The sequence below is a fragment of the Conger conger genome, chromosome 10, assembly GCF_963514075.1.
Source record: "Conger conger chromosome 10, fConCon1.1, whole genome shotgun sequence".
Lineage (NCBI taxonomy): Eukaryota > Metazoa > Chordata > Actinopteri > Anguilliformes > Congridae > Conger > Conger conger.
The window spans coordinates 50,331,177-50,343,676 of NC_083769.1; the positions used below are offsets into that span (position 1 = coordinate 50,331,177).

Sequence of the window (12,500 nt, forward strand, 5' to 3'; positions counted from 1 at the left end):
CGACGACCTCTGGTGTCACGGCGATCGGTAACGATTAGGATTGGTGGAGCCCCGTCACCACGCCGCCGGTTTCAGCGTTCCGTGGCTGACACCAGCGGGCCTGCTGACTCCGCAGAGCGCTAATTAACTCCGCCAGCTCCACTCAGGGCCGCTTACCGCCCGCGAAGGGGCCCCTCGGACCACAGCGAACCCGAGGTCAGAGGGCCGGGCCCCTGCCGCAGTGCCTGCCCTGGCCCCCCGCCCTCCTGGGTGTGAAGGGACCAGCTGGGAGTGAGGGAGCCACTGCGAGGAGAATGCTGAGAGGAAACAGTTTGTGGAATTGCAGCACACACACAGAGTGACAATGACACAGCATGCAGGAATAGGACAGACACACACCCCCATGTGCGCGTGCGCATCGATACACACACCCATGCACAGACACAGACACACACAGATGCAAACACACGTGTACACACACGCAGACACATATACGCGTGCATATGCATACGCACACACACCCATGCACAGACACACAGAGACGCAAACACACACACAGACACACATACACACATGCATATGCATACACACACATACACACACAGTCGATGTAAAACCGCTCAAGGAAACCTAAGAGGGGGCAATGCTGAGTAAATGAGCATTTATTACAACTAGAGCAAAAAACTACATCAGGGGTTTGTTTCTTCCACAAACACTCGCAGCTGTCCTCCGCCAAAGCCCGAACTGCTTTCCCAATACTACGGCTGTTTGATGTACTAAACGGCGTCGTTTCCAGCAAAGCTGTCGTCTGCTCGGTTTCTGGAAAGAACTCAAGCGGTGCAGCAGGCGACGTTGCCGCTTACCGAAGGCACGAATCCTGCCGCCACTGCGCGTCACCACTTCGTTCTATCCTTCGCAGGGGGGCGGCAAAGCCGCGCGCCGTAAAGATGCAGATTTACTGGACTGTGGCCACGGCAAGGCTCCTGCACGGGACGACCGCACACCAGAACTGTCCTATAGGGGTAACATAAAATCTTTCCGTTTTGTTTAAAATATGGTGAATAATGAACACCTGGGTGACCTCCAAAATGCCGTCTATTGACTTGTTGCTGGTCAGTTGTTTGTTTCATTATAACTATTAATTAATTAATTATTAATTATTAATGATTATTATTATTATTATTATTATTATTATTATTATTATTATTATTATTATTATTATTAAACGGAGTATATCCTTTCAATTATATTTATACATCAATGTCTCCAATGAGCGATCTCCAATGTTGATTTCAAGAAACTACAGTTAAAATCGGGCTGCTCTGCTATGCCTCATAATGAGTAAAGTTAGTAAATGAAATCAGTGATCATTCGGCATATTCCTCATATTTCAGGAAATAAATATTAGGTTTTGGAATTTTTTTTTTTTTTTTTACAGAAAATTTGTCAAAGCACAACACTTTTTGCACGCGCTGGTTTGAATAATCTGGACTAGAATGAAAAACAACAGTTGCCCAACAACAACAACAACAACAACAACAACAACAACAACAACAATAATAATAATAATAATAATAATAATAATTATTATTATTATTATTATTATTATTATTATTATAATAATAATAATAATAATAATAATAATAATAATAATAATAATAATAATAATAATAATAACAAGAACAACAAGTTACCCACTGGAAACTTTAGCGTCCATTCGGAGCACTAGACGAAACCCGGTGAAAACTCCGCCGGTGCTTTGCAAATACGCACACGATTTTTGAAGCTAACGCCCCCCTATTCATAAGTAACCGCCAGGAAAAGTGGGGGGTAGGGAAGGAGGGGTGAGGACAGGGAGGGGGGGCGGGGGGGGGGGCGCAAAAGCTAAAGCATTTGCTTATGAACCTGGAAAAGCTGTGTGGGCAAGTGGCTCTGAACAATTCCTCCACATCCAGTTTCCAGCAGAGCAGGATTGGATTTTCTATTTTGCGCCCACGAGACCAACTTTAGACGCGGAGCTGAACTGTAATTATAGTTTATCGATACGCGTTCAAAGGGGTATATCAGTGGCAGGGGGGACATAACGCGCTCACACGAGGTAAATGGTAAACATCCATCGGTTTCCTTTCTTTCTTTCTTTCTTTTCTTTCTTACACTACTCGGATCGCTGTTCTGCCGGACTGCGCCGCTCTGTCCGTAGGTGCATGTGAGCCCGCGCGGTTAGTCACATCCGGTCGGTTCGCGGTTTGGGAAGAGCGATGCAGGCGTTACACTGGACCCTCGCGATCGTCGGTCACTGGTGTCTGTTGAAGGTAAGCGATCTCATATGACAGATATGATGATATAAATTCCAGCACTATAGGCGAACCGTTATTCGGGAGGTGTGTGTGACTGGGCATAAAATATACCATTCAGAAAGGGGTACTTCACAATTTAGTTCAGCGACAGATTCAGTAAAATACAATTCAGTTCAGAACAATTTTGGTATTTCAATCAGACTGCTAACCTTACTTTAGTGAACATAAGGAACTTAAATCCATTTTAACAATAATACAAGTTCAATAGTTTAATAGTGAACCAATAAATTGATCTCGTTGAGAGTGTTCTTTCACGTTGAAACATAGATATATATGTACATTCTTTTTTTTATATTGAGGTCTGCATGCATTACAACTCCCCTTAATCTATGGATTAGTTTGATTTTGATTCAAAAGTCATAACTTTTTTTGGTCACATTACCTGTCCGCACCGTGTCCAAATCTGACAACCAAAGGGAGGAACTGCTACATGACTGAAGGGAAGTTTCGTGTTTGCTCGCTCGCTCGGTCGCCCGTACCGACGCGCGTGCGTTTCGGTCTCGGAGAGTTCTCTCCTCTCGGCGCATTTTCTCTCGCGCGCAGGCGATGATGACCTTTTCTGTAATGTTCATTAAAATACAAGTATTAAAATAAAGTAGTACTTTCCCCCTCAGTCCATATCAACAGCTAAACGTCAGATTTACTTTGCATCCATACTGCATGCGGTAGTCTATTACTCTATTTTGCCATAAAGCGACATAAAGGTTTTCGATCGACTATGGATTCGCAGTTTTAACCCACGTTGTTTAATATGTCATTAATCTGTCATTTACTCTACATCACCCGAAACCTCGGATCTGTTTTATATACAGTGCAATCAATAAGTATTTGGACAGTGGTACAATTTCTGTTCTTCTACCAGCACACTGCATTTGAAATGAATACATGAATATGAGATGAAAGTGACTTTCACCTACAATTTCAGAGTATTTACATTCATATTGTGTAGGAATGACATTATACATAGTCCCCACCATTTTAGTAATTTAGCTAAATCTTAATAATAATAGAAATAATAATAATACTAATAATAATAATAATAATAATAATAATAATAATAATAATAATGGGACCAAAAGTAATTGGACAGTTGGCTTCTTAGCTGTGACTGTTCAGCTGTACTCAATGGCTGCAGGCTGAAGACACTGTCAGTATCTAGTCTTGATTCTGGGCTTCTGACTGCCTTTGGAGTCTGTCACTGGTGTTTGTCAACATGAGGACCAGAGACGTGCCAGTGAAGCCATGTGTAGCCATGTCGAGCCAAGGAAGCCTGGTGTCCAAGAGCACAGTCACGCATGGGACTACAGAGAGGGCTGCTCCATCACTGCTTTACCTGACTGAGCGACTGAGTGCTTGGGCTGTGTGACAGTCTCTGGAGCGTAGAGTCCAGATCAGACTGATTCTGGAGTGGCTCTGGAGCATAGCGTCCAGATCAGACTGATTCTGGAGTGGCTCTGGAGCATAGCGTCCAGATCAGACTCTGGGTCTGGAGTGGTTCTGGAGCGTAGAGTCCAGATAAGACTGATTCTGGAGTGGCTCTGGAGCGTAGAGTCCAGATCAGACTCTGTGTCTGGAGTGGTTCTGGAGCGTAGAGTCCAGATCAGACTGATTCTGGAGTGGCTCTGGAGCGTAGCGTTAGCCCCTCTCCCAGGAGCTCAGTGAGTGAGCGTTTGAAGGTGAGAAAAGGAATGAAGTGACAGAAATTTGGCCGGGTTGTTTGGGGTTTACTCCAGGGGCATAACGGCAGTTATTAATAATAATCTCTGGCATACTTCACTGCCAGTGCACACACAGATATCATCACCTCATCATCATCATCATCATCATCATGATTATTATCACGACTACTACTACTACTACTACTACTACTAATAATAATAATAATAAACAATAATAATAATTATACAATAGTAAATTGTTTGTATAATTTATATACTTATTTAGAAATGTTTTTAAAAAATGATGTTGCTCCTAAGCAGACAGACAGACACACGTGATCATCGGCAGAAATTCACCTGGATAAGGAGGAAGCTGGCTATTAGATGAAGATGAAGATGAAGATGATGACGAAGATGATGAAGAGGATGAAGATGATGATGATGATGAAGATGATGAAGAGGATGAAGAGGATGAAGAGGATGAGGATGAGGATGAGGATGATGATGATGATGATGATGATGATGATGGTGATGATGATGATGATGATGATGAAGATGATGAAGATGATGATGATGATGATGGTGATGCTGATGATGAAGATGATGATGATGAAGATGATGAAGATGATGATGATAACTACTTTTAACTTTAAATTGTAGTTGCCACAGAGCAGGGAGTATCAATCCAGATCCAAATCCAGTCCAGGTTTTATTTTATCCCAGGTAATCATGGCGACTAATTGGCCGGACTTCACACCTGATTTCCAGGTAAAGGGAGGGTGGAAAAGCAGCAGTTCTCAGCAGTTCTCTGCGCTTGAGGTCCATGAGTTCAAAGAGGCTGGTGGCCAGAACAGCTCAATCACAAACGCTGGTGTGGAGAATAATATTATTTACCTGGCTGGCTGATGTTCTCCTCATAACAAGCCCAGTTTAATGTCTGGAGTATTGTAGAGTAATGGGGTGTAATGGGGAGTATTGTGGAGTAATGGGGTGTAATGTGGAGTATTGTGGAGTATTGTGGAGTAATAGAGTGTAATGTGGAGTATTGTGGAGTAATGGGGAGTATTGTGGAGTATTGTGGAGTAAAGGGGAGTACTGTGGAGTATTGTGGAGTAATGGGGAGTATTGTGGAGTATTTTGGAGTAAAGGGGAGTACTGTGGCGTATTGTGGAGTGATGGGGTGTATTGTGGAGTATTGTGGAGCATTGCAGAGTATTGTGGAGTAATGGGGAGTATTGTGGAGTAAAGAGGAGTATTGTGGAGTATTGTGGAGTAATGGGGAGTAATGTGGAGTATTGTGGAGTAATGGGGAGTATTGTGGAGTATTGTGGAGTAAAGGGGAGTACTGGGGAGTATTGTGGAGTAATGAGGAGTATTGTGGAGTAATGGGGAGTAATGGGGAGTATTGTGGAGTAATGAGGAGTATTGTGGAGTAATGGGGAGTATTGTGGAGTAATGGGGAGTATTGTGGAGTAATGGGGAGTATTGTGGAGTAATGGGGAGTATTGTGGAGTAATGGGGAGTAATGGGGAGTATTGTGGAGTAATGGGGAGTATTGTGGAGTAATGGGGAGTAATGGGGAGTATTGTGGAGTAATGGGGAGTATTGTGGAGTAATGGGGAGTATTGTGGAGTAATGGGGAGTAATGGGGAGTATTGTGGAGTAATGGGGAGTAATGGGGAGTATTGTGGAGTAATGGGGAGTATTGTGGAGTAATGGGGAGTATTGTGGAGTAATGGGGAGTAATGGGGAGTATTGTGGAGTAATGGGGAGTAATGGGGAGTATTGTGGAGTAATGGGGAGTATTGTGGAGTAATGGGGAGTATTGTGGAGTAATGGGGAGTAATGGGGAGTATTGTGGAGTAATGGGGAGTATTGTGGAGTAATGGGGAGTATTGTGGAGTAATGGGGAGTAATGGGGAGTATTGTGGAGTAATGGGGAGTAATGGGGAGTATTGTGGAGTAATGGGGAGTATTGTGGAGTAATGGGGAGTATTGTGGAGTAATGGGGAGTATTGTGGAGTACTGGGGAGTATTGTGGAGTAATGGGGAGTATTGTGGAGTAATGGGGAGTATTGTGGAGTACTGGGGAGTATTGTGGAGTAATGGGGAGTATTGTGGAGTAATGGGGAGTATTGTGGAGTAATGGGGACATACAGAGACGCCCCGTGGGCTCGTTCTGGGGGTGGCGGGTGACGCCCCACTCTCGATGCGGTCGTGGCGGTAACACTGCGCTACGCATGCAGCTGTGAGGGACACGGCAGCGCTACACACACACGGCTGATGAAATTCAGACGCTCAATAAAACCTCCATCTCGCAGGACGCCAGAGGCATTCTCAGCAGCAGCATCGCCGCGGTGACAGCCGTGCAGGAGACACAGACTCCCCCAGACATGTGCCGAAACGTCCGCCCGCAACATGAAATAATTACCCAGATAATTGGACTGTCAGTAGCCGCGGTGTAAATCTTGATTTCATATCTTGAGCGTTAGAATTGGATGAAGGTTTCCGTGTCCCTGTGCATGCTGTTTATCTTCCCCCTGCTATAGCGGCAAAGTGCAACGCCTGCTACCTTCTATCTGGTTCAAATCTGACCCGAACATGAAAGTGCATCTCCAACATCGTGGTTTCTTCAAGTAGTATTGATGACAGGAGAGAGAGAGAGAGAGAGAGAGAGAGAGAGAGAGAGAGAGAGAGAGAGAATGAATGAAAAAGAGAAATCAACATTGTGCATTTAATTGTGAATGAAAGTTGAAATGTTTAGCGCAAGGGCCCAACAGCTGCACTGATCTTATCGTGGCCACCAACCTTCCAGGTCCCAGTCATGTACCTTAGCCCCTAGGCTACAGGCTGCCCCAGTCATGTACCTTAGCCACTAGGCTACAGGCTGTCCCAGTCATGTACCTTAGCCGCTAGGCTACAGGCTGCCCCAGTCATGTACCTTAGCCACTAGGCTACAGGCTGCACCAGTCATGTACCTTAGCCACTAGGCTACAGGCTGTCCCAGTCATGTACCTTAGCCACTAGGCTACAGGCTGCCCCAGTCATGTACCTTAGCCACTAGGCTACAGGCTGCCCCAGTCATGTACCTTAGCCACTAGGCTACAGGCTGCCCCAGTCATGTACCTTAGCCACTAGGCTACAGGCTGCCCCTAATCTCTCAGACTGTGTAACAGGGAGAGACAGAGAAACAGTGTGTGAGAGGCGGACAGACAGGCAGAGGTAAGTAAGTGGGAGTTTCCACAGACCTCAGCTCTGTTAGGGATAACATGTCGATCTCCGCCTGATAAAACCTGCTTATATTCAGCCGATATGTCGATCAGAAGCCCTGGGACATCAGTATTATGAATTGCAGTTTTCTTTATTTATATATTTCAGTCTTTTAAATTTATGCAAAAAGGGTTTAGTCTCCCTCTGTCAGTCACTGCTGCCAGGAGCCAATCAGATTAAAGTGTGAGAGTTTGAGGCGGATGACAGGAGAAAGTTGAAGTCGGTCGGATTTAAACGTGAGATTAACTGATTTCTGTTCCTGGGAGATCAGGTAACGGAGTCTCACAGGGCAAGGTCTAGAGGTAGACTGAGAAGTGAATCACCTTTCTGTAATGTCACAATCCCACACCCTGAACCTTCTGCAAGGAGGTGGGGAGAGCGGGATCTAAAACTCTGCCATGCAAACCTGCAGGTCCTGTGTAAGTTAGTTCTGTTCACTAGTGTAACGCTTTACATAAACTTTGTCTTCTCCAGACCATTAAGTGCCTTGTGCATTATATTCTGTGAAAATGGCAGTGCGCGTCTGGACAGGACTGAACATTTTTATGACTTTTTATACAGCAGATTTTTACAGACTACATATATAAATATAATACTTATGCACACATGCACACACACTGATAGATGCACACACAGACGGACGTACACACACACACCTATGCTCACAGACTCTCTTTTTCTCTCACATACTCACTCCTGCATACAGTCGTACACACACACACACACACACAGGGAGAGGGAGGGAGTGAGGGAGAGAGAGAGATGTAACATAGCTAACTAATGACTCTCGCTTTCAAACAAGTGCTATTTGCAAATAGTGCGTTTCAGCCATTTCACACCACTCCCAGTACTAGTACTAGTACTTTACTCTGGAAACGGTAATTGTGTGTTTCTGTATGAAATATTTACTTACAGAATTATACATGAGCCTCAGCACGCCGTGCTGTATAATGTGACACCAGCAGTCAGGCAGAAACAGCCGTCTGAAAGTGAGAGAGCTCTTCACTGAGTTACCTGGGGCTGGAATTACTGTGTGTGCGTGTCTGCCACTCTGACATTCCCTTTAAGACTGTCAATTACACATTATCACACAACATAAAATTAAATCAAATGAATCTGTGAGAGTGTGTGAGCAGATCTGTGAGTGTGTGTGTGTGTGTGTGCGTGCATGTGGGTCTGAGAGTATCTGTGAGACTGCATGCAGGTGTGAGTGTATGTGAGAGAGTCTCTGTGTTTGTGTGTGTGTGTGTGTGTGTGTATGCTTGCATGTGTGAGGGTGTGAGAGAGAGAAGTATATCATTACATGACATTAATGGCATTAACGCTCTTATCCACAGCGACGTAAAGTTGATTAGACAATCCTCTCCTGGAGCAATGCACAGATCTTACTGTGGCTACACCGGGGATCAAACCACCGACCATCCGTGTCCCAGTCATGTACCTTAACCACTATACTACAGGCCGCCCTACATATCATTTTAATATCCACCATACATGTGTTTGTGGGGCAGTACTGGGTAAAGTGTGTGTGTGTTTGTGGGGCAGTGCTGGGTAAAGTGTGTGTGTGTTTGTGGGGCAGCGCTGGGTAAAGTGTGTGTGTGTTTTGGGGCTGCACTGGGTAATGTGTGTGTGTGGGTGTTTGCGGAGCTGTTGTTGGTCACAGGGAGATCTGAGAGGCTTTGACGGAGTTTCCCCACATCACAGGAAATGCTTACGCTGTGGTTCTCTCATTAGACACAAGGTCACCTTGAGCACAATATAAACACTAACATCAACTGTGTGTCCTGTCCGCTGCACTGTGTGTGTGTGTGTGTGTCCTGTCCGCTGCACTGTGTGTGTGTGTGTGTGTGTGTCCTGTCCGATGCACTGTGTGTGTGTGTGTGTGTGTGTGTGTGTGTGTGTGTGTGTGCGCGTAATACAAGTTGAGTTCTCTCCTACACGTGTGAAAGACAGTCATGGTGTGGAGGTGTGCAGATGAGCTCTGTCTGAGAGAAGGCCAATAATAAAGCAAGTGAAATACAGTGATGCATTGTGGGAGTTTCAGCTTGTGTCTTTCTAATAGTAATGCCTCATGTATCTTTTTGATACAACCCTTGCATGACCTCTCTCTCTCTCTCACTCCCTCTCCCTCTCCCTCTTACATACACACACACACACACACACACAGTTCCGAACAGGTGGGTGTGAAACAGAGAAATGCAATCTGGTGAGGATTAACAGAAACATTAATCTTCTTTCATACCACACTGAGATGTGTACTATGAACCATCAGCCATGTCTCAGTGCTTAAGGTTCGAGCACATACACTCACACACCTATTAATCAAATAGGCCCTAGTCCTTATCTTTGTTGTACAGGTAGCAGTTGAAATTGTTCTTCCCTCTAGGGTCTTTCAGCGCACTTATCCCTGGCTATGGGTATGCACTTTGCACTTTGTTGTACGTCGCTCTGGATAAGAGCATCTGCCAAATGCCATTAATGTAATGTAATGCATATCGGCATGGCAGTGCAACTCCCATTTCTGTCCTCTGTTGAAGTTTATATGACTGTACATACATATGTATGCTGTTGTGAAGAGGCCCTGTACTCCAGGCCTGGGATCTGAGGCCACACCTGCTTCTTGAGAATTTAGAGCATTTATATTAAGTTTCAATTACAAAGAGTGCCCATTAGTGTGATAATGCTTATACAATGAGGAAACTCGGCCCTTCAATACTGTATGTACTGTACTGTGTGCATATTCATCCTGTGGACATTAATATTGAAATACTATTCATTCAAGTAATAACTTATTTCATGATCACCAACAGAGAACCAACTTATTTATTTAATCTGGGGTAAAAGTCTCTCTTACCAAGATGTCGTTCTTGTCAATTGCTGACGCATATAAAACAAACAAACAAACAAAAAATAAACCGCTGCTCCGACCGTGCTCTTCAGTGCATGCTCGCAAATGTCAATGGCATTGTCGAAATCCGTTTTCATACGCCTCTCGATGAAGACGTATGACAGCTTGGAGAACCGCGCATCTCCTGCATCGTAAAACGCAAGTGTCTTCAGTTTCAACAGCGCTTGTTTCCTGCGGCTTTCTCGGGCTCGACTTCGCCCTGATTTCCAAAACCCGTTTGCTTTAAATAGGTAGCCTCGACAGTTTGAAATAACCGTTTTTTACGGAAGACGTGGCAAACCAAGTTTTAGTTTATTTAGAATTCGCTTTCGAAATTTTCGTTTTAGAATTCCTGACTGTTTTCAATTTTCATCAGGAACAGGTGTTGTGCGTAAATTGGCGTATGGCTACGTCACTATTTAGCCAAGCCGCTGGATCGGTGGGAAGTCTGCTGTGTGGAAAATCTCTCTTAAATTGTGTAACGTTATTTAACAACAAAATAGAGATATGAAAGGGATGAATATATATCAAGGGCTCACATTATGTGACTACTATCACTATTATTTGCATTCAATTGAAAATATCAATTAAAATATATAAGGGGGAGAGGGTGGTTCTGGGGTGAACATACCATACCTGATCGTAGCTGCTGGGAGGCTGGGTGAAGCTGGTTAAACTGGGAGAGTACACTGGCAGCTAAACTGGTGGACTAACTGACTATTGGCTAGTGAGCAGCTGGTTAGGCTGGTTGACCAGCTACATCCAGCTAGAAGTGTTGAAAACACAGCCTAAACCAGTTATCAATTATTCTGATAGCTGTTTTCAGGTTGTTCCTTCACAGTCCACAAAACGGACCTATTCTAGCAATGCATCACACTGAGCCTCTAGTAAACAATTTTAATCATTACAATTTGCAAAAAGACAGGACCAGCTGTATAATTTCATAATGTGTTATCATTGCATTAACGATTGATAATGTAACCTAAAGTTTTCCATTTGCCTCACATAAGGCAATCTACAGAAAAATAAATAAAACATAAATTATACATCTGACAAAGTGCCTGAGCAATAGAGTCTGTCAGACAAACTGCGGTTTACAGAAAACAGCAGAATTTGACTTTTTGTCGTGCTGAATATTTTCATTACAGTTTTTTACAATCATTTTCACACTTGTCTCAATACCATGTCCTCTTTTTCAAACCTCTTCACACAGTGTGCTTTTGAAACACACACTTGAGCACATGAGTTAATCTTTGGTGCAAAATGCACCACATGCAAAACACTTAATATTTCACCCAAAAGTGACTCATGCTGCCATAACTATAGCATATGCTTTCTCCCATAAGACTACTTTGTCACTCAATGTTCAATGAACTACAAAACAAAAACAACATGGAGCATTGCTAAATACATATATTATGTGTTTCCCTTTCCTCTATTTTTGCATCCACAAATATTTCAAGCCAAGCAGCTAAAGAAACTTTTGATCTGTTGGTTTGCCTCTCACAATAGATGTCATTACTGAGTGTGGTAAATTTACAGTAAACTGTAAATTAATTAATGTTTTACTATATTGGAAACCCAGAATAACATTTTTTTACTGTGTAATGTAAAACAATATATGATAAAGAAACAAATCACAAGAGCAGCAGTATTCTTCATCAGTATTTTGACGTTTGTTCTCACAGTGCAATATACTGTAATTCAGAAAAGAAAAATACAATACAATCAATTACTCAAAATACATTACAATCAATAACAAATACATCCCAAAAAGCAATATTTTCACTATATACAGTAATTCGCACATATATTGTCTGCCTATCAGTATCAAAAGTCTACTGTTGGCCTGGCCCATCCATCCTGTCCTATGGCATTTGGCCATAGACTTTCATCAACATCACTCCGAATGTTATCTCTTGCTATACACCAAGGAAAACATCTTTTTGCGTGCCTTATCCAGCCCTGGATGTGTTCCACTGTTATGTCCATACACCCAGCAGCCATTGCATCTAGAAGTGACATCTGTTCATGTGGATGGTGGTCCTAAACCTTCACATATACCTTCATAAACTTCATATTGGTACCTGAGTTCCTTGACACCCTCAGAGTTCCTGTCAAAGGGGACAGTGTACAACTGTTTCATCCTGATCTGATGTTTCTGGAGCACTCTTGAAATGGTTGTAGTGCTTACACTGTCAATGTTTGGAAATATGTTCTTGTCTGCGATTATGTTGTTGCGTATTTCTCTTAGCCCGATGCTGTTGTTGACAATGACCATCCCAACTATTGTATCCTCCTGTTGAGGCGTAAACATTCTTCCCCTTCCCCCCTGTGTGACTGTGTGAG

The 12,500-nt window shown here is 43.5% G+C and overlaps 1 protein-coding gene across 1 annotated transcript in view; it reads left to right on the plus strand.

Moving 5' to 3' along the window:
- Positions 1-2,225: 2,225 nt before the first annotated feature.
- The window catches only part of LOC133139217 (neurexophilin-4-like), a 23,201-nt gene continuing 12,926 nt past the window's right edge, over positions 2,226-12,500 (plus strand). The window contains exon 1 of the mRNA XM_061258614.1: positions 2,226-2,291. Coding sequence (XP_061114598.1) covers positions 2,238-2,291 — 54 coding nt within the window. The 5' untranslated portion in view covers positions 2,226-2,237. The remainder of the gene's footprint in view (positions 2,292-12,500) is intronic.